This window comes from Ranitomeya imitator, chromosome 3, assembly GCF_032444005.1.
Source record: "Ranitomeya imitator isolate aRanImi1 chromosome 3, aRanImi1.pri, whole genome shotgun sequence".
Lineage (NCBI taxonomy): Eukaryota > Metazoa > Chordata > Amphibia > Anura > Dendrobatidae > Ranitomeya > Ranitomeya imitator.
In genome coordinates, this window is record NC_091284.1 from 4,982,821 (window position 1) to 5,006,450 (window position 23,630).

A 23,630-nucleotide genomic window follows, 5' to 3' on the forward strand; every position below is an offset into this window, starting at 1 on the left:
GACACACACAGCTCTGCTACATACTCACATTTATATACACACAGCTCTGCTACATATGCACATTTATATACGCACAGCTTCACTACATATGCACATTTACATCCACACAGCTCTGCTACATACTCACATTTATATACATGGACAACGATAATGGTGTGCACTCTGGTCAAGGACACGGAGGTGCTGGTAAAACAGACCGTGTGGTCAAGTCAATAGTAAAAGAAAAATTACCGCACACTCGAAACTGGTATGATGCAAAAAGGTATATGCCAGATTTATTCAAAAAAACAAGTCAGCAAATAGAATTGCCACTGTGATAATTTGTAGATAGAAACCCGACATTTCGACCCTCCCGGGTCTTATTCATGGGGTTAGTAGGAAAGCAAATGAACAGTATAAGTAGCTGTTTGTCACATAACAGTATACATAAAAATAAACAAATAAGAACAAGAACGAGAAAATAATAATAATACACCAATATATACAATATAATATATACAATATATACAAGGCAACCAGAGGCGATGAAGGGCATACTGTCTGGAGCAGCGAAAAGTAAGCCTGTAGCAAAGAGGTAAATCTAGTACATCAGTTAACCACTGTTTAGAGGAAATAGAATGTTCACCTTAACTCTTTTGATACACAAACATAGGAGTGGCAGTGACAGAAGGCAAGAGAATGGTCCCTTTAAGGCATAACCTGTCATTATAACAAAATATCCACATTACATAATGTATAGGTATTCAGACAGCCTAAGTCCTGTATGGGTATGGGGGAGGCACGTATGGTGATGGAGAGTATGTAGTAGCCCCAGTATAGTTTAGAGGAATTGTAAAATGGGGCATCAGATATGAATCTAATAGGGTGTGTCCTCAGCGGTCCTGAGTACCCCTAGGGCAGCGTGTGTGGGGAAAAAAATAGGTCAATAGGAGATAAGTGAGAGATAGGTACGGCCATAGAGAGAACCCCCCCAGGGAAAAATACCGCACATGTTTAGAGGAATATATTTGGATACCTTATAGTAAGTCCAGTAGTAGCTCCTGTGGCATAGGTAGAAGGTTTAGGGTGGGCCGCAGCGTGGAGAGCTGTCCTGCAGGTAATATGAGCATAGAGCTAAATGGATGATAATGCCAAGTGGCAAGCAGAAGGTGGAGGGGGGCGGAGAGTCAGTGTACCGGCTCCGTCCTGCGTTCTTGTCTGGGAGTCAGCGGCGCATCCCGCGCCCAGCTGCGCTGTCCTGGATTGGAGGTGGGAATATGCCTGCATGGCGTCCTAAAACCGGGAGTACGTACTTCCGGTACGGCGGTATTTTAGGTTCACATTGCGTTAATGGGTTAACGCTAGCGGACTCCGTTCCATGGCGAAATTGTCGCAATTAACGCCATGCAACGGATCTGTTAGCGCACCCATTGACGGCAATGTGCTAACGGATCTCTAGCGCATCGCTAGCGCATGCCATTTTTGGCACGCGCTAGCGATGTCCCTTTAGTTTCGGATGGACCGTGGATGCTGCTTGCAGCGTCCGAGGTCCGTTCCTTGCTAGCGCAGATCGGGTATCTGCGCTAGCGGGGTCGGCAAACGCAATCCCTTTTGGGACATTGCGTTAGCGCAGTCCGTAGCGCTATGCGCTAAACGGACTGCCCTAACGCAATGCGAGCCTAGCCTTACAGTGTTTGAGCGTGATCCTATCCGCTTTTTGTGATGTGTAACATGGCCTACAATGGGTTATGTACAATGCACACAGATCTATTATTGACCACCACACGCATGATTCTACTTGCTCCCTCTTGGCAATGGTCTTTTACAGTTCTGGGTGTGCGGCCTGGTTTTTAAAATGGCATTTAATTGTTTATTTTTGTCATTGGTTTGTGGTTACTTTGTTGTCACCTGATGTAATGAAATACAACTTTGTTTCACTGCTATACGGGAGTTTATGGTCGGCTTCCCCCACCATCCCCGACATTACCACATTTGCAGTTCCTTCCGGGTCATGTGATCGATTACATGATCTGAAAGGTCCTTGAGCTTGTGGAGTGGAAGGTTCTCCAGCTGCTCACGCAGGACGGGCAGCCTCTGTGCAGGTTCCGGTACCTTCCCCTCCTGCTCTGCACCAGGTAGATAAGTGTGGGGCTGGAGGAGAGCGGTTCTCTCCGTGATCAGGAAGGACGCCGTCTCAGTTTTCTCCTCGGTCACAGGAAGCTGCCTCCAGTCTATAAGACGCACTCACTTATTAGGAAGATTTGTTTTTGCTAAGTGTGTCTTATAGTCCAAATATACAGTAGGTTCTAAAGTAACATTTCTCATTTAATTGTACAACTGTCTGTTTTTGTATTACTTGTAAAGAAAGTTTTTTGAGAGTCAACAAAATATGAATTTTCAGCAATTAATTTTCACACTCTAGTTATAATAACGGCTTCTCACTGTGGGGGATTTTTGATGATTTACGGGTCTGTCCAATACTTTGACAACCCCTTCTCATTCCTCAGGTTTGATCCTGTTAAAATGAAAACAATTATACAAACCTCCTATACAGGTGCTGCTCCAGCGATATCAGCACTTCCATTCCTGGGGCTCAAGTGAAATTGTTACATCATGTGAGCCCTATGCCCAGTCAGCAATGGCGTCACTCTTCCCCACCTTCTGACAAATTGAACATTAAGAGGAAATCAGAGAGCAGCCAAACCCCCTGGCTTCCTGTTGATTTTCAAGACATCCGAAGGCAGAAACAGTGAAGCTGGCATTGATTGGGCGCAGGGTTCATGTGATGTAACAACCTCACATAAGCCCAGGAACCTCACATGAGCACCACTGGCACGTCACGGGCAAGGAAGGGGAGTATGAGTGTTTTTATTTTAACAAGGCCAAAAATGAGAAATAACAAGAGCTTGTCCTAGTTGTGGACAACTCTTTTAAGAAGATACATTTACATTTTTCAGTTAAACCATTTCATCATTGTTGACATGAAAAAGGCTTTTCGCTATGTGACTGCTCTGGTGACTAAGAAAAGATGATTTCTTCACAAAACATTTCCCACATTCTGAGCATGAAAAAGACGTCTCCTGTGCGTGAGTTCTCTGATGTCTGATAAAACTTGATTTATCTGTAAAACATTTTCCACATTCTGAACAGGAAAAAGGCTTCACTCCTGTGTGGATTCTCTGATGTATAACAAAATTTGATTTGCGGTTAAACAATTTCCCACATTCTGAACATGAAAATGGCTTCTCCCCTGTGTGGGTTCTCTGGTGATTAACCAAATCGGATTTATGGCTAAAACTTTTCCTACATTCTGAACAGGAAAAAGGCTTCTCCCCTGAGTGGGTTCTCTGGTGGCTGATAAGAGTCGATTTCTGGTTAAAACATTTCCCACATTCTGAACACGTAAAAAGCTTCTCCCCTGTGTGGATTCTCTGATGGATATTGAGATTGTCTTCCCGGTTAAAACATTTCCCACATTCTAAACAGGAAAAGGGTTTCTCCCCAGTGTGGCTTCTCTGGTGCCTAACAAGATCTGACTTCTGGTTAAAAGATTTCCCACATTTGGAACAATAAAATCTGTTCTCTGCTGTGTCAATTTTTTTATGTTTAACAAAACACTTTTCTAAGGAAAAACTACTTCCATATTCTGAACATGAAATTGGCTTCTTTGCTTTAGAAGCAGTTTGTTTTTTAATGTCTATTTTGCGACTATGATTTTCCTCAGTTGTCGGTAATGAATCAGAAGCCAGGGCCTGTTTCATAAGATTAGATGACAGATCTTTGCAGTGAAGGGATGATGGCATATCTGGACTAAAGGCATTCACTTCAGTTGTATCCCGTGTGATTTCAAGATCATCCGATTTAAAAATTGGAGATGTCAGTTCTCCTTTTGATCTCCTGGTACAGTCATCTGCTAAGAATAAAACCAGTTATTATTTGGGAATAAAATATCCTTGAATTTTACATTTTTTAACATTTTTATTTAAACGGTCTGTAAAAATGGCAAAATTATGTAAAATACTGAATTATTCAACAAGACAATGACAGTTCACAGTCTAATAGAAAACCTCATAGGATGAACCATTGGAGCGTGAAGGTTAACTGTTTGCTCATTCTACCAAATTTGGAATAAATAGCCACCAAACATTACTATGCAGGCAAAAATAATACCAATAAACTTCTACTCATTTCACAAAAAACAGGTCAGTCAGGAAATAGGGAGAAGTTCTGATTACTTCAATTACACATACAGAGCTCTCAGCTGCAGTTTCCTGTGCCTGCCAGCAGAAGGCTGGAATTCTAAGCCTGCAGGCGACTCCCTCCCCCCTGCTATATGCAGTGACGCTGCTACCATTAGGCGATTTGAGCTCTTTGGCTCAGGCGGCAGAAGAGAGGGGGCGGCAGATTCTGTAGTAACTAGATTTGCGCTGCTAAGTTTTTTTTTGTTTTTTTTATAAAACTCTGGGGTCAAGTGCCCGGCCCCCCTCCTCCCTCCCTCCAGACGTAATACTCGACTTCCTCCAGCGGTGGCTGCAACTGCGTCTCAGCGTCGGCAGCGCGTCCGATCTTCAGCGGTCACATGGTATCGCTCATTAAGGTCATGAATATGTGCATATTCATGACCTTAATTAGCACTATCATGTGACCGCTGAAGACAGGAAGGAAGACGCTGCAGAGATGCCAGAAAGTTCTGTGCCGCGCGGTGAGAGGTGAGTATGACAGACAGGGAAAAAGGATGGGGAGCCATGCACGGCAGGGTGGGAGGATAGGGGAGGCATGCACACAGGGGAGAAGGATAGGGGAGCCATGCATGGCAGGGTGGGAGGATAGGGGAGGCATGCACGCAGGGGAGAAGGATGGGGGAGCCATGAACGCAGGGGAGAAGGATGGGGGAGCCAAGCACGCAGGGGAGAAGGATGGGGGAGCCAAGCATGCAGGGGAGAAGGATGGCGGAGCCATGAACGCAGGGGGGAAGGATGGGGGAGCCATGAACGCAAGGGAGAAGGATGGGGGAGCCATAAACGCAGGGGAGAAGGATGGGGGAGCCATGAACGCAGGGGAGAAGGATGGGGGAGCCATGAAGGCAGGGGAGAAGGAAGGGGGAGCCATGCACGCAGGGTGGGAGGATGGAGTATAAATATGGAGTATAAATACTGGGCCCTATAGAGGGGGACACAGTGTGAGAGGACAGTGTGAAGAGGGGGCCGGTATAGAAAGGAAAGGTCAGTGTGAAGAGTATGTACCATAAGAGGTACAGTGTGGGGGTCATATTTTGTGCAGACAATATAGTGAGGGAAATTTTTTATTCAGGAGCATTATAATGACACTTGTATCTTTAAGGGCATCATGTGGAAACCTGGGATCATGACATTATAATGACACTTGTATCTTTAAGGGCATCATGTGGAAACCTGGGAAACACACATTCGCCAGAAGACTCGCTACACTCATCAGGAGGGCGTTAAACTAGAAGAAGAGGGGACGGGAAGAAAAACATTAGACTGGAACAAAGAAGACCCAGGAAAACATACTCTGAAGGGAGGTAAGAACATTTCTAAAACAATCCACAGTGAGGAGATTGGAACAAAACAAAATCCTCTAAACTGCATGCTCGCAAACGCCAGAAGCCTGACAAACAAGATGGAAGAACTAGAAGCAGAAATATCTACAGGTAACTTTGACATAGTGGGAATAACCGAGACATGGTTAGATGAAAGCTATGACTGGGCAGTTAACTTACAGGGTTACAGTCTGTTTAGAAAGGATCGTAAAAATCGGAGAGGAGGAGGGGTTTGTCTCTATGTAAAGTCTTGTCTAAAGTCCACTTTAAGGGAGGATATTAGCGAAGGAAATGAGGATGTCGAGTCCATATGGGTCGAAATTCATGGAGGGAAAAATGGTAACAAAATTCTCATTGGGGTCTGTTACAAACCCCCAAATATAACAGAAACCATGGAAAGTCTACTTCTAAAGCAGATAGATGAAGCTGCAACCCATAATGAGGTCCTGGTTATGGGGGACTTTAACTACCCGGATATTAACTGGGAAAGTGAAACCTGTGAAACCCATAAAGGCAACAGGTTTCTGCTAATAACCAAGAAAAATTATCTTTCACAATTGGTGCAGAATCCAACCAGAGGAGCAGCACTTTTAGACCTAATACTATCTAATAGACCTGACAGAATAACAAATCTGCAGGTGGTTGGGCATTTAGGAAATAGCGACCACAATATTGTACAGTTTCACCTGTCTTTCACTAGGGGGACTTGTCAGGGAGTCACAAAAACATTGAACTTTAGGAAGGCAAAGTTTGACCAGCTTAGAGATGCCCTTAATCTGGTAGACTGGGACAATATCCTCAGAAATGAGAATACAGATAATAAATGGGAAATGTTTAAGAACATCCTAAATAGGCAGTGTAAGCGGTTTATACCTTGTGGGAATAAAAGGACTAGAAATAGGAAAAACCCAATGTGGCTAAACAAAGAAGTAAGGCAGGCAATTAACAGTAAAAAGAAAGCATTTGCACTACTAAAGCAGGATGGCACCATTGAAGCTCTAAAAAACTATAGGGAGAAAAATACTTTATCTAAAAAACTAATTAAAGCTGCCAAAAAGGAAACAGAGAAGCACATTGCTAAGGAGAGTAAAACTAATCCCAAACTGTTCTTCAACTATATCAATAGTAAAAGAATAAAAACTGAAAATGTAGGCCCCTTAAAAAATAGTGAGGAAAGAATGGTTGTAGATGACGAGGAAAAAGCTAACATATTAAACACCTTCTTCTCCACGGTATTCACGGTGGAAAATGAAATGCTAGGTGAAATCCCAAGAAACAATGAAAACCCTATATTAAGGGTCACCAATCTAACCCAAGAAGAGGTGCGAAACCGGCTAAATAAGATTAAAATAGATAAATCTCCGGGTCCGGATGGCATACACCCACGAGTACTAAGAGAACTAAGTAATGTAATAGATAAACCATTATTTCTTATTTTTAGGGACTCTATAGCGACAGGGTCTGTTCCGCAGGACTGGCGCATAGCAAATGTGGTGCCAATATTCAAAAAGGGCTCTAAAAGTGAACCTGGAAATTATAGGCCAGTAAGTCTAACCTCTATTGTTGGTAAAATATTTGAAGGGTTTCTGAGGGATGTTATTCTGGATTATCTCAATGAGAATAACTGTTTAACTCCATATCAGCATGGGTTTATGAGAAATCGCTCCTGTCAAACCATTCTAATCAGTTTTTATGAAGAGGTAAGCTATAGACTGGACCACGGTGAGTCATTGAACGTGGTATATCTCGATTTTTCCAAAGCGTTTGATACCGTGCCGCACAAGAGGTTGGTACACAAAATGAGAATGCTTGGTCTGGGGGAAAATGTGTGTAAATGGGTTAGTAACTGGCTTAGTGATAGAAAGCAGAGGGTGGTTATAAATGGTATAGTCTCTAACTGGGTCGCTGTGACCAGTGGGGTACCGCAGGGGTCAGTATTGGGACCTGTTCTCTTCAACATATTCATTAATGATCTGGTAGAAGGTTTACACAGTAAAATATCGATATTTGCAGATGATACAAAACTATGTAAAGCAGTTAATACAAGAGAAGATAGTATTCTGCTACAGATGGATCTGGATAAGTTGGAAACTTGGGCTGAAAGGTGGCAGATGAGGTTTAACAATGATAAATGTAAGGTTATACACATGGGAAGAGGGAATCAATATCACCATTACACACTGAACGGGAAACCACTGGGTAAATCTGACAGGGAGAAGGACTTGGGGATCCTAGTTAATGATAAACTTACCTGGAGCAGCCAGTGCCAGGCAGCAGCTGCCAAGGCAAACCGGATCATGGGGTGCATTAAAAGAGGTCTGGATACACATGATGAGAGCATTATACTGCCTCTGTACAAATCCCTAGTTAGACCGCACATGGAGTACTGTGTCCAGTTTTGGGCACCGGTGCTCAGGAAGGATATAATGGAACTAGAGAGAGTACAAAGGAGGGCAACAAAATTAATAAAGGGGATGGGAGAACTACAATACCCAGATAGATTAGCGAAATTAGGATTATTTAGTCTAGAAAAAAGACGACTGAGGGGCGATCTAATAACCATGTATAAGTATATAAGGGGACAATACAAATATCTCGCTGAGGATCTGTTTATACCAAGGAAGGTGACGGGCACAAGGGGGCATTCTTTGCGTCTGGAGGAGAGAAGGTTTTTCCACCAACATAGAAGAGGATTCTTTACTGTTAGGGCAGTGAGAATCTGGAATTGCTTGCCTGAGGAGGTGGTGATGGCGAACTCAGTCGAGGGGTTCAAGAGAGGCCTGGATGTCTTCCTGGAGCAGAACAATATTGTATCATACAATTATTAGGTTCTGTAGAAGGACGTAGATCTGGGTATTTATTATGATGGAATATAGGCTGAACTGGATGGACAAATGTCTTTTTTCGGCCTTACTAACTATGTTACTATGTGGAGATTTTCTGCAAAAGAGCGGAGAAGATGGAAGTCTGCAGAGACGGCTGTGGATGAGAAAACTCATCATGGGGTCTGGACAAGATGAAGAAAAGAACAACGGCTCGAGAGTCAACGTCATCTATAAGGTACCTGGATGTAAATGTTATTTGTAACATAGTAACATTTGTGATGCTAACTCATGTTTTTATTTATGTTAGGAGCATTAAAGGGGATGTCCAGGTTTGTAATGAGTCTGCAGTCATTCTTTGTGACTGCAGACTTCTGACTTCTCACAGTGCGCACTGCACGCTGTCAGGATTCTCTCGTGCTGGGGATTTACATTCATGCAGTCATGTGCGGACTAGACATGTGTGGCCTCCGTCAATGAAAATGAACTGAGCGAGGCCGGGCACGTCTAGTCGGAATGTGGCCAAAGGTACACAAATCGCATGCTTGTGCTGACATGACCGTCCACCGGCCAGGGAGAATCCTAAAAGTGTGCAGTGCATTGGTTGTGAGAATTCAGAAGCTGCGATGTCAGGATTCAGCTCTGCAGGTTCCAGTAGTCGTCACCTGGACACTTCACTCATATGCGATTTTCATACTCATGGTCCTGTGACAACGAGCTTCTCTTCTGCTTCTCTCAGTTTTTCACTGAACATTGAGAGCATTAGGGAGAGGAGCTTGTGGGTACATGACTGAGTGTGCAAATCGCATAAGTCCTTGGCGGAGGGGGGGGCACCAAAATGAATTCTTGCCCCTGGTGCCAGAAACCCTAGATACACCTCTGCTGGTATGCTACTGCGAGCGGCGATTACCGGGTCCGGTGGAGGGATGTGTGTGCACATTCAGTGAGGCAGGGACTGTGTGTGTGTGTGTGTGTGTGTGTGTGTGTGTGTGTGTGTGTGTGTATACTGTTTTTCAGTTCGCCTAAGGCAGGAGAGAGGCTAGGTTCACCCCTGGCTATATGGCTGTAATGTGAGCCCAGTGTGCCAACACTGGGATCGCTGAGGAATTTATATACAGTTAGGTCCATATATATTTGGACAGAGACATTATTTTTCTAATTTTGGTTATAGACATTACCACAATGATTTTTAAACAAAACAATTCAGATGCAGTTGAAGTTCAGACTTTCAGCTTTCATTTGAGGGTATCCACATTAACATTGGGTGAAGGGTTTAGGAGTTTCAGCTCCTTAACATGTGCCACCCTGTTTTTAAAGAGACCAAAAGTAATTGGGCAGATTCAATAATTTTAAATGAAATGTTTATTTTTAGTACTTGGTTGAAAACCCTTTGTTGGCAATGGCTGCCTGAAGTCTTGAACTCATGGACATCACCAGACGCTGTGTTTCCTCCTTTTTGAAGCTCTGCCTTCACTGCGGTGGTTTTCAGTTGCTGTTTGTTTGTGGCCTTTCTGTCTGAAGTTTAGTCTTTAATAAGTGAAATGCTGCTCAATTGGGTTGAGATCAGGTGACTGACTTGGCCATTCAAGAATATTCCACTCCTTTGCTTTAATAAACTCCTGGGTTGCTTTGGCTTTATGTTTTGGGTCATTGTCCATCTGCAGTATGAAACGACGACCAATCAATTTGGCTGCATTTGGCTGGATCTGAGCACACAGTATGGCGGCTCTGAAGACCTCAGAATTCATTCGGCTGCTTCTGTCCTGTGTCACTTCATCAATAAACACTAGTGACCCAGTGCCACTGGCAGCCATGCATGCCCGCGCCATCACACTGCCTCCGCCGGGATTATGCATGCCCGCGCCATCACACTGCCTCCGCCGGGTTTATGCATGCCCGCGCCATCACACCGCCTCCGCCGGGTTTATGCATGCCCGCGCCATCACACCGCCTCCGCCGGGTTTATGCATGCCCGCGCCATCACTCTGCCTCCGCTGGGTTTATGTATGCCCGCGCCATCACACTGCCTCCGCCGGGTTTATGCATGCCCGCGCCATCACTCTGCCTCCACTGGGTTTATGTATGCCCGCGCCATCACACTGCCTCCGCTGGGTTTATGTATGCCCGCGCCATCACACTGCCTCCGCCGGGTTTATGCATGCCCGCGCCATCACACCGCCTCCGCCGGGTTTATGCATGCCCGCGCCATCACACCGCCTCCGCCGGGTTTATGCATGCCCGCGCCATCACTCTGCCTCCGCTGGGTTTATGTATGCCCGCGCCATCACACTGCCTCCGCCGGGTTTATGCATGCCCGCGTCATCACACTGCCTCCGCCGGGTGTTACACATGATGTGGTATGCTTTGGATCATGAGCTGTACCGCGCCTTCACCATACTTTTCTCTTTCCATCATTCTGGTAGAGGTTGATCTTGGTTCCATCTGTCCATAGAATGTTCTTCCAGAACTGTGCGGCTTTTTTAGATGTTTTTAGCCTTTTTATTCTTGATGCTTATGAGTGGCTGCACCGTGCAGTGAACCCTCTGTAGTTACTTTCATGCCGTCTTCTCTTTATGGTAGATTTGGATATTGATCCGCCGACCTCCTGGAGAGTGTTGGTCACTTGGTTGGCTGTTGTGAAGGGGTTTCTCTTCATCATGGAGATTATTCTGCGATCATCCACCACTGTTGTCTTCCGTGGGCGCCCAGGTCTTTTTACATTGATGAGTTCACCAGTGCTTTCTTTCTTTCTCAGGATGGACCAAACTGCAGATTTTGCCACTCCTAATATTGTAGCAAATTCTCGGATGGGTTTTTTCTGTTTTCGCAGCTTAAGGATGGCTTGTTTCACCTGCATGGAGAGCTCCTTTGACCGCGAGTTTACTTCACAGCAAAACCTTCCAAATGCAGCACCACACCTCCAATCAACTCCAGACCTTTTATCTGCTTAATGGAGAATGACATAACAAAGGGATTGCCCACAACTGTCCAAGAAATTACCATGGAGTCAATTGTCCAATTACTTTTGATCCCTGTAAAAACAGGGTGGCACATGTTAAGGAGCTGAAACTCCTAAACCCTTCATCCAATTTTAATTCGGATACCCTCAAATGAAAGCTGAAAGTCTGAACTTCAACTGCATCTGAACTGTTTTGTTTAAAATTCATTGTGGTAATGTCTATAACCAAAATTAGAAAAATGTTGTCTCTGTCCAAATACATATGGACCTAACTGTAGCTGTGTGCTGCGAAAGCCAGCCTCTGCATAAACCCCTCATTCCCCCCTCCCGCCTGATACCAGCTAAAACTGGTACAGCCTGTTCCAGAATGCATGGGACTCTATTGTTCTTTTAAAGTTATGCATACTAGCACCGATCTGGGCTAGAGATATAAGGATTATATATTTTGGATGTCCATCGAGAGATCTATAGCTCACAGAAATCACTAGGACCTAAACCCAATGAGTGCAAGGAGCGGATTTCTCCATAAGCGGGTAATGTATCTATGCCGTGTTTATACTTAATAGAACCCCCCTGACGTGGTGAACATCCTGATCATAGTGTCATTCTCATAAGAGGTTCATTCAGCGAGTTATATATAGAAATGGTTTGTCATAATTCTAAGAAAAGGGAGGATTCAGCCTCTGAGTGAGGTCACCACAGGGGGGAGTGCCTTGGTTTTAGGCAGGGAAATAAGTGAGTGAGAGCAGTCTTCAGTGTCTTTGTCCTGGGTCTAGCTGCGAGACAGGTGTGTGATATGCGTCTAGATGTGTGCCCCTCCCCCACAGCACACGGTCAGCCATGAGATGAAATGATATGAATGAAATGTAAGTGTTTTTCAACTTTAATCCCATTTTATTTGTAATTATACTGTACATATGATGCTTGTCAACTTTTATAATCCTTTTTTATACTTCTGTAAACACTGCCTACCTTTTTGGAGTAAAATATCTAAAATTACTAGCTTTGTCTCTCCTTGCTCTATAACGTAGTCCCGTCCTCTGAAGTGAATTACGCTACTAATTTGGGTTGGCTGCGGACCAGTTAATAATTAAGAAATCGGAGCTGGTGGCAGAGGATTTTTCCTGTGCGTTTGGGAGGCTTTGTAGCAACTGGCGGTGTTGATAATTATTGTTCCTGCCTGAGTGGGAGTAGTTATATCACCCTTGCTGTAGTGTGCCCATTAGCCAGTACAAAGTAAGGCAGCCTTTCTGGTGACTAATTATCCTAGGTGCAGTACCCAGTCTGACCTGGGGGTAAGGGGGCGCAAGAGAGCAACATGTTCCAAACCGGAACTGGGATATACAGGTCCTTCTCAAAAAATTAGCATATAGTGTTAAATTTCATTATTTACCATAATGTAATGATTACAATTAAACTTTCATATATTATAGATTCATTATCCACCAACTGAAATTTGTCAGGTCTTTTATTGTTTTAATACTGATGATTTTGGCATACAACTCCTGATAACCCAAAAAACCTGTCTCAATAAATTAGCATATCAAGAAAAGGTTCTCTAAACGACCTATTACCCTAATCTTCTGAATCAAATGCAAAAGATACCTGAGGCTTTTATAAACTCCCTGCCTGGTTCATTACTCAAAACCCCCATCATGGGTAAGACTAGTGACCTGACAGATGTCAAGAAGGCCATCATTGACACCTTCAAGCAAGAGGGTAAGACCCAGAAAGAAATTTCTCAACAAATAGGCTGTTCCCAGAGTGCTGTATCAAGGCACCTCAATGGTAAGTCTGTTGGAAGGAAACAATGTGGCAGAAAACGCTGTACAACGAGAAGAGGAGACCGGACCCTGAGGAAGATTGTGGAGAAGGACCGATTCCAGACCTTGGGGAACCTGAGGAAGCAGTGGACTGAGTCTGGTGTGGAAACATCCAGAGCCACCGTGCACAGGCGTGTGCAGGAAATGGGCTACAGGTGCCGCATTCCCCAGGTAAAGCCACTTTTGAACCATAAACAGCGGCAGAGGCGCCTGACCTGGGCTACAGAGAAGCAGCACTGGACTGTTGCTAAGTGGTCCCAAGTACTTTTTTCTGATGAAAGCAAATTTTGCATGTCATTCGGAAATCAAGGTGCCAGAGTCTGGAGGAAGACTGGGGAGAAGGAAATGCCAAAATGCCTGAAGTCCAGTGTCAAGTACCGACAGTCAGTGATGGTGTGGGGTGCCATGTCAGCTGCTGGTGTTGGTCCACTGTGTTTCATCAAGGGCAGGGTCAATGCAGCTAGCTATCAGGAGATTTTGGAGCACTTCATGCTTCCATCGGCTGAAATGCTTTATGGAGATGAAGATTTCATTTTTCAGCACGACCTGGCACCTGCTCACAGTGCCAAAACCACTGGTAAATGGTTTACTGACCATGGTATTACTGTGCTCAATTGGCCTGCCAACTCTCCTGACCTGAACCCCATAGAGAATCTGTGGGATATTGTGAAGAGAAAGTTGAGAGACGCAAGACCCAACACTCTGGATGAGCTTAAGGCCGCTATTGAAGCATCCTGGGCCTCCATAACATCTCAGCAGTGTCACAGGCTGATTGCCTCCATGCCACGCCGCATTGAAGCAGTCATTTCTGCCAAAGGATTCCCGACCAAGTATTGAGTGCATAACTGAACATTATTATTTGTTGGTTTTTTTTGTTTGTTATTAAAAAACACTTTTATTTGATTGGATGGGTGAAATATGCTAATTTATTGAGACAGGTTTTTTGGGTTATCAGGAGTTGTATGCCAAAATCATCAGTATTAAAACAATAAAAGACCTGACAAATTTCAGTTGGTGGATAATGAATCTATAATATATGAAAGTTTAATTGTAATCATTACATTATGGTAAATAATGAAATTTAACACTACATGCTAATTTTTTGAGAAGGACCTGTAGATAAATCCCCTTCAGAAAGGAACCAGGGGCAATCAAACAACCCCGGTCCATGAAAAATTGGTGTGAGTGGTGGGGAAGATAAGGGTATCCTCCCCGTGAACCATGACATATTGGTGGCAGAGCGGTGGGATAATAGAGCATTAGTGATCTGGTTTGAGCAATAATTCCTCTCTCTAAAAACTTGCACAGTTCTTGCGAGGACTTTGCACAAAAAAGTTTTGGAGAACGAGCTCAGTGTTTACTAGTCCTGAGACGATACCGTGCGTACCTGCGATTACCCCCTCTCTCTCTCTTTGTTTTTCTATCCTATGTTTTATTTGGCAATGATGGCTGCAAAAGGAGAGGACTGGTACACCCAGCAGAAGAAGGACACTCTTGCTGGAGTATGCACGTACCACAGCCTGGACCCCCATGGCAAAACCAAGGCCCAAATGATCACAGAACAGGTGCAATTTGAAGCGGACCAAGCCCGGTCTCAGAGCGCAGTGGACACAGAAGCTAGCATCAATGCAGGTGGTGCTGCGGCCGAGTTCCAACCACTGAACGCCAGCCCTACTAGCAACAAGGGCGGATTGCACCACCTGCCGAAGGCCTTGGAACAACTCCCCGCCGACGACCGTGATGGACGTCTGAGGCTGATCTAGCAATACCAAGTGAAAGCGGAGGCCCAGCGGGAGGCAGAGAGAGACGAACGTGAGGCGGAGCGGGAGCACTGGCTGGAGTTAGCTCAACTCCACGGGCCGAGGTCGTCCCAGTCCAGTGGCGAGCCCAGCAGCGCTCAGATCCCTAGACTCCGGCCAGAACACTTTGTAGTCAAGATAGTCAACACTCCTATAGATTAACCCCTTAGTGACAGAGCCAATTTGGTACTTAATGACCAGGCCAATTTTTGCAATTCTGACCACTGTCACTTTATGAGGTTATAACTCTGGAACGCTTCAACGGATCCCGCTGATTCTGAGAATGTTTTTTCGTGACATGTTGTACTTCATGTTAGTGGTAACATTTCTTCGATATTACTTGCGATTATTTATGAAAAAAAACGGAAATATGGCGAAAATTTTTAAAATTTTGCAATTTTCAAACTTTGTATTTTTATGCCCTTAAATCAGAGAGATATGTCACACAAAATGGTCAATAAATAACATTTCCCACATGTCTACTTTACATCAGCACAATTTTGGAAACTAAATTTTTTTTTGTTAGGGAGTTAAGGGTTAAAAGTTGACCAGCAATTTCTCATTTTTACAACACCATTTTTTTTTTAGGGAGCACCTCACATTTGAAGTCATTTTGAGGGGTCTATATGATAGAAAATAACGAAGTGTGACACCATTCTAAAAACTACACCCCTCAAGGTGCTCAAAACCATATTCAAGAAGTGTATTAACCCTTTACGTGCTTCACAGGAACTGAAACAATGTGGAAGGAAAAAATGAACTTTTTTTTGCAAACATCTTAATTCAGAACCATTTTTTTTATTTTCACAAGTGTAAAAACAGAAATGTAACCATAAATTTTGTTATGCAATTTCTCCTGAATACGCCAATACCCCATATGTGGGGGTAAACCACTGTTAGGGCGCACCGCAGAACTTGGAAGTGAAGGAGCGCCGTTTGACTTTTTCAATGCAGAATTGGCTGGAATTGAGATCGGACGCCATGTCACGTTTGGAGAGCCCCTGATGTGCCTAAACAGTGGAAACCCCCCACAAGTGACACCATTTTGGAAACTAGACCCCTTAAGGAACTTATCTAGATGTGTGGTGAGCACTTTGAACCCCCAAGTGCTTCACAGAAGTTTATAAGGTAGAGCCGTGGGAAAAAAAAAAAAAAAAAAAAAAAAAAAAAAAAAAAAAAAAAAAAAATCGCATTTTTTCTACAAAAATGATCTTTTTGCCCACAAATTTTTATTTTCACAAGGGTAACAGGAGAAATTAGACCACAAAAGTGGTTGTGCAATTTCTCATGAGTACGTCGATACCCAATATGTGGGGGTAAACCACTGTTTGGGCGCACCGCAGAGCTTGGAAGAGAAAGAGTGCCGTTTTACTTTTTCAATGTAGAATTGGCTGGAATTGAGATCGGACGCCATGTCGCGTTTGCAGAGCCCCTGATGTGCCTGAACAGTGGAAACGCTCCACAAGTGACCCCATTTTGGAAACTAGACCCCCCATGGAACTTATCTAGATGTGTGGTGAGAACCTTGAATACCCAAGTGCTTCACAGAAGTTTATAATGCAGAGCCGTGAAAATAAAAAATATTTTTTTTTTTCCACAAAAAAGATTTTTTAGCCCCCAAGTTTTTATTTTCACAAGGGTAACAGGAGAAATTGGACTGCAATAGTTGTTGTCCAATTTATCCCGAGTACGCTGATGCGCCATATGTGGGGGTAAACCACTGTTTGGGCGCACGGCAGAGCTCGGAAGGGAAGGAGCGCCTTTTTGGAATGCAGACTTTGATAGAATGGTCTGTGGGCATTATGTTGCGATTGCAGAGCCCCTGATGTACCTAAACTGTAGTAACCCCCCACAAGTGACCCCATTTTGGAAACTAGACCCCCCAAGGAACTTATCTAGATGTGTGGTGAGAACTTTGAATGCCCAAGTGCTTCACAGAAGTTTAGAATGCAGAGTCGTGAAAATAAAAAATATATATTTTTTTTTCACAAAAAAGATTTTGTAGCCCCCAAGTTTTTATTTTCACAAGGGTAACAAGAGAAATTGGACCCCAGAAGTTGTCCAATTTATCCCGAGTACGCTGATGCCCCATATGTGGGGGTAACCCACTGTTTGGGCGCACGGCAGAGCTCAGAAGGGAGGGAGCACCATTTGACTTTTTGAGCGCAAAATTGGCTGTCGTGTTTGGAGACCCCTTGATGTACCTAAACAGTGGAAACCCCCAAATTCTAGCTCCAACCCTAACCCCAACACACCCCTAACCCTAATCCCAACCCGATCCATAATCCTAATCACTAACCCTAACGATAATCACAACCCTTACCCCAAAACAACCCTAATGTCAACCCTAACCATAACCCTAATCAAAACCCTAAATCCAACACACCCCTAATCCTAATCTCAACCCCAACCTCAAACCTAACCCTAATCCCAATACACCCCTAATCACAACCCTAACCTTAACCCTAATTCCAAACCCTAATCCCAAGCGTAACCCTAATACCAACCCTAATCCAAACCCTAATCCCAGCTCTAACCCTAATCCCAACCCTAGCCCTAACTTTAGCCCCAACCCTAACCCTAGCCCTAAGGCTACTTTCACACTTGCGTCGTTTGGCATCTGTCGCAATCCGTCGTTTTGGACAAGAAACGGATCCTGCAAATGTGCCCGCAGGATGCGTTTTTTGCCCATAGACTTGTATTGCCGACGGATCGTGACGGATGGCCACATGTCGCGTCCGTCGTGCACTGGATCAGTTGTGTTTTGGCGGACCGTTGGCACAAAAAAAGTTCAATGAAACGTTTTTTTATACGTCGCATCCGCCATTTCTGACCGCGCATGCGTGGCTGTAACTCCGCCCCAGGACATAGATTGGGCAGCGGATGCGTTGAAAAACTACAGCTGCTGCCCACGTTGTGCACAATTTTCACAACGTGCGTCGGTATGTCGGGCCAACGCATTGCGACGGCCCCGTACCGACGTAAGTGTGAAAGAAGCCTAACCCTAAGTTTAGCCCCAACCCTAACCCTAAATTTAGCCCCAACCCTAACCCTAACCCTAATTTTAGCCCCAACTGCTGTTCTCCTGCCGGCCGGCAGATGGAGACAGATGGCAGGCGCACTGCGCATGCGCCTGCCATTTTCTTCTGCCGGCGGCCAGGAGGAGCAGCAAGAGGATCCAGGGACACAGGTGAGTATTGTAGGGTCCCCGAATCCCCCTATTTCTCTGTCCTCTGACGTGTGATCACATCAGAGGACAGAGAATTACACTTTACTTTTTTTTTTTTTTTTTTTTTTTTGCGGTCGCCGGTAAACAGTTAATTACCGGCGATCGCAAAACAGGGGTCGCTAAAACCGACCCCCGATCATGCTCTTTGGGGTCTCGGCTACCCCCGGCAGCCGAGACCCCAAAGATTCCCGCGGGGCCGGCCGGCGGGCGCACTGCGCATGCGCCCGCCATTTTGAAGATGGCGGCGCCCACCGGGAGACACGAGGAGCATCGGGGGAGATAGGTGAGTATTGGGGGGCCACCTGGGACGCCTTTTCTCTGTCCTCCGATGTGCGATCACATCGGAGGACAGAGAAATTAAAAAGAGATCGCGTTTTTTTTTTTTGCGATCGCCGGTAAACGGTTAATTACCGGCGATCGCAAATGCAGGGTGGGTTAAAAACCCCCGAATCATGTTCTCTGGGGTCTCGGCTACCCCCGGCAGCCGAGACCCCGGAGAAAATCCGACTCTGGGGGGCGCTATGGACTTTTTCCACAGCGCCGTTAATTAACGGCGCTGTGGTTTAAGTACCCTTAGCGGCCGCCGTTAAAAGGCGTATCGGCGGTCGCTAAGGGGTTAATCATAGTAACATAGTTAGTAAGGCCGAAAAAAGCCATGTGTCCATCCAGTTCAGCCTATATTCCATCATAATAAATCCCCAGATCTACGTCCTTCTACAGAACCTAATAATTGTATGATACAATATTGTTCTGCTCCAGGAAGACATCCAGGCCTCTCTTGAACCCCTCGACTGAGTTCGCCATCACCACCTCCTCAGGCAAGCAATTCCAGATTCTCACTGCCCTAACAGTAAAGAATCCTCTTCTATGTTGGTGGAAAAACCTTCTCTCCTCCAGACGCAAAGAATGCCCCCTTGTGCCCGTCACCTTCCTTGGTATAAACAGATCCTCATTGAGATATTTGTATTGTCCCCTTATATACTTATACATGGTTATTAGATCGCCCCTCAGTCGTCTTTTTTCTAGACTAAATAATCCTAATTTCGCTAATCTATCTGGGTATTGTAGTTCTCCCATCCCCTTTATTAATTTTGTTGCCCTCCAATCCAATCTCTTATCATTGTACAGAAATTCACACTTGGCCTCACTGCACATTTAATGTGGTCGATCATAAAAGTGAAGTTTGCCCTGATAGACTGGACCTGGTCTTGTAGGGACCATATGATCACATTCACAGAAGGGAGATTCATCCGATAAGATCTCAGGGTTCTAGGAAGCCACCACCATCATTACCCTCCGCTTCCTCTCATAAAATTTTTCTTCAAGTGATTTTCTATCTTGTCAGCACATTCTACGTTCGCTGTCATTTGTTTTTGTAGTTTACAGATCGGGCAGATAACGGTCAGAGTCTCCTAATCCAGGGAATAGGTGGATCTTCCAGGTTGTAAGTTATAAAGAAGGGATTTAATGCCCAAAGTCATTTGAACAGTTTTGGGTGGAGGAGATTGTTGTGGTCTAGAGGTAAAATGGTGATCACACGATTGTGATACGGCCGGACTACACCACCGATAAAGCAGCCACAGCCGGGGACTGAGGAGAATCTGTGACCTCTCTGCATTTAGTGATCACCACTCACCTGGGTAGCCATATGTAGGAATCTCCTCTTTACACCGCTCATCCCCCCTCACATATGTCTCTGTAGTATTATTATGGGTCAGATCTTCACCCTGAAACAAATATTGTAGAAGTCACCGACAGATGGAGAAGTCCCATCTATGATCAGCTCTAATCCTGCCATCTCCACCGTCCTCATCACACAAGTATGTAGAAGAAAAGATATTTTCAGGTGATGCATGGAGCGCTGCCCAGAGTCCTCAGTGTCCAATCAAGAGGTAAAACTTGAGTATTTGAAATATATTTAAAAATGTATTGCTAGGTGCATGGAAACTGACAAAAGTGAATTATTGATTACTTATTGGAAACTACGTCCCAAGGTGCACAAAAGTCCCACTTTTACGGCACACTGTGATACTCGCCTAGCTTCCTGGATCCTGCGCCGTGTTCCTACTCCTCCTCTTCCGGGTCGTGTGCACTCCCGGCTTCTTTATGATGCCAGGTTGTACTGACCCAGAAGCGCTGTCCTGCCTGGGCAGCGGCGGTATTTCAGGTCGCTTCCTGCTAGAGGAAGCTCCTTATTATTATTGTGCCTTTCCGTGCTCCCCCAGGTCCACTCAGGCTCCAGTACGTCAGGTCCCTGTATGCTCAGTCCCTGTACGCTTCCAGTGCGAGCGTGCTCTGCTCCATCCTGTATCCGGTACCCTCTGTGTGAATCCCACCATGTCCTGAGTCCTGGGTTTTCTCTGCGGCTGCTCCATCCGTCTGGTTCTCGGTGAGTACCCGGATTCTCCTCGTTGTCCCTGAGCCGCCCCTCTGGCACAAGCTATCGCGGTGTATCTCCCTCCTAGGCTTGCCCCTAACTGTCCCTGTATAGGGGTCGGTTCCACCTGGGAAAGGTCATCACCGCGATCCAGTGGGTCCACTCCAGGAACCGTAACACCCACTCACCAGTGTTACCCTGTGTTTTCTATACGTTCATTCCAGCTGTCTGGTGTCCGTGTGGAAAGTTGTGAAGGATATTGGAAATCATTAGCATTACTTATTTACCCCCTGATTTGTCAGCAGACGCCCATGGGTGTATATAATGGTCTGGAGTCATTGTACATGGTAGATTTACATTTTGCCTGAGGAAGAAGCACGTTCTGCTCCTAACAAGACATTTTTAAATAGATTTTTCAAATACTCAAGTTTTAACTCTTGATTGGACACTGAGGACTCAGCGCTCCATGCATCACCTGAAAATATATTTTCTTCTATAATTTTGGTTCTAGACCCTAATGGGATCCTGCAGGTGGACCAGCATCTAACAGAACTCCTATCCAGTCCTAACCAGTGATGTGCCGCAGCTGCACATCTCCCACAGGCGAGCACATTGCCAACATTACAATAGCTCTCCTACCTTGTTGATCCGCACGAGGCGCGCTGTTCTATTTCTTCTTCATCATCACACAAGTATAAATCATATAATACTGGAGGATAAAACAAGACTGAGCACAAGACCTTCACCGGCGTCTACACATCATAGGGGAGATCTCCTGACACCTTCTCTCCATCTACCTGATGGTCCTGAGGAGCATTGGGATCTTCTTGGTTACAGTCCTGTGGAAGAAGAGGACGGGGACATCTCTCTGGTGTTGTCCTCTTACTGGATAGATCTGGAGGAAACACATACAGGGAGTGAATTCATTCTTTACATACAGATAATTATAGGCCGTGTGTATTTAGTCCTGTATTACCTGGAGATGTGAGGGGCTGGGGAACCTCCATCGTGACGTCCTTGTACAGATCTTTGTGTCCTTCTAAATACTCCCACTCCTCCATGGAGAAATAGACGGCGACATCCTGACACCTTATAGGAACCTGACACATACAATGATCCCGTCATCCCCCGATCCCTTCATAGTGTTACTGTATAATGTCCCAGCATTCCCAGCACTGTCACCTCTCCAGTCAGCAGCTCAGTCATCTTGTAGATGAGTTCTAGGATCTTCTGGTCATTGATGTCCTCATGGATCAGGGTGTGAGGTGGAGGCCCCGTGATTGGGCTCAGGGGTCTTCCCCAGCCCTCAGACACAGGGTCCTGACAGCGATCACTAGAGGTCTTCTTCACCACTGTGTAATCCTGGTAATGGAGAGACACATTAATAAATCTCTCTACAGACATTTCCAGAGTCCTCACCTCTCCAGTTCTGTCCATCTGTTATTCCCATAGATAAGAATGATGTAATGTGACGTCATCAGAATCCCTCACCTCTCCAGTAAGCCGGAAGAGGATCTCTAGGGTGAGGTGTAATATCCTCTCCGCCATCTTGTCTCTGTCCATATCCATCACTGATGGGTAAATCAGGACAATTCTCTTCTGTAGAAGATCTTCACTGAGAGGATCCGATATTGTAGAGACCTGAATGAGAAGATGAGCGATGGAACATCAGAAGAGTCCTGTAATAATACAATTACTGGAGATAAGGGAAACATATGAGGAGATTTATTATTTTACAGGATTTAGTTTCCTTCTTTACATCTACTAATAAATCTTATACTAGCTACTGAACCCGTTCTACGCCCGGGTGCCGAGCATTTATATTGGTATATGGTCTCCATCCTGGTATGTGCTGCTCCCATCCATATGCCCCCGTACACTGCTCCATTATGGTTTATGGCCCCCATAAGATGCTCCATAGTATATGCCCCGTACACTGCTCCATTATGGTTTATGGCCCCCATAACATGCTCCATAGTATATGCCCCGTACACTGCTCCATTATGGTTTATGGCCCCCATAACATGCTCCATAGTATATGCCCCCGTACACGGCTCCATTATGGTTTATGGCCCCCGTAAGATGCTCCATAGTATATGCCCCGTACACTGCTCCATTATGGTTTATGGCCCCCATAAGATGCTCCATGGTATATGCCCCGTACACTGCTCCATTATGGTTTATGGCCCCCATAAGATGCTCCATGGTATATGCCCCCGTACACTGCTCCATTATGGTTTATGGCCCCCATAAGATGCTCCATAGTATATGCCCCGTACACTGCTCCATTATGGTTTATGGCCCCCATAAGATGCTCCATGGTATATGCCCCCGTACACTGCTCCATTATGGTTTATGGCCCCCATAAGATGCTCCATAGTATATGCCCCCGTACACTGCTCCATTATGGTTTATGGCCCCCATAAGATGCTCCATAGTATATGCCCCGTACACTGCTCCATTATGGTTTATGGCCCCCGTAAGATGCTCCATAGTATATGCCCCCGTACACTGCTCCATTATGGTTGATGGCCCCATAAGATGCTCCATAGTGTATACCCCCCATACACTGCTCCATAAAGGTTTATGGCCCCCATAAGATGCTCCATGGTATATGCCCCGTACACTGCTCCATTATGGTTTATGGCCCCCATAAGATGCTCCATGGTATATGCCCCCGTACACTGCTCCATAAAGGTTTATGGCCCCCATAAGATGCTCCATGGTATATGCCCCCGTACACTGCTCCATTATGGTTGATGGCCCCCATAAGATGCTCCATATTATATGCCCCCGTACACTGCTCCATTATGGTTGATGGCCCCCATAAGATGCTCCATATTATATGCCCCCATACACTGCTCCATTATGGTTGATGGCCCCCATAAGATGCTCCATAGTATATGCCCCCGTACACTGCTCCATTATGGTTGATGGCCCCCATAAGATGCTCCATATTATATGCCCCCGTACACTGCTCCATTATGGTTTATGGCCCCATAAGATGCTCCATAGTATATGCCCCGTACACTGCTCCATTATGGTTTATGGCCCCATAAGATGCTCCATAGTATATGCCCCC

At 45.2% G+C, this 23,630-nt stretch overlaps 1 protein-coding gene across 1 annotated transcript in view; it reads right to left on the minus strand.

The window, feature by feature from the left end:
- Positions 1-248: 248 nt before the first annotated feature.
- The window catches only part of LOC138672437 (oocyte zinc finger protein XlCOF7.1-like), a 28,157-nt gene continuing 4,775 nt past the window's right edge, over positions 249-23,630 (minus strand). The window contains exons 2-7 of the mRNA XM_069760409.1: positions 22,040-22,189; positions 21,731-21,910; positions 21,525-21,648; positions 21,346-21,443; positions 19,808-19,898; positions 249-3,892 (exon numbers count right to left, since the gene is read on the minus strand). Coding sequence (XP_069616510.1) covers positions 2,937-3,892; positions 19,808-19,898; positions 21,346-21,443; positions 21,525-21,648; positions 21,731-21,910; positions 22,040-22,117 — 1,527 coding nt within the window. The 5' untranslated portion in view covers positions 22,118-22,189 and the 3' untranslated portion in view covers positions 249-2,936. The remainder of the gene's footprint in view (positions 3,893-19,807; positions 19,899-21,345; positions 21,444-21,524; positions 21,649-21,730; positions 21,911-22,039; positions 22,190-23,630) is intronic.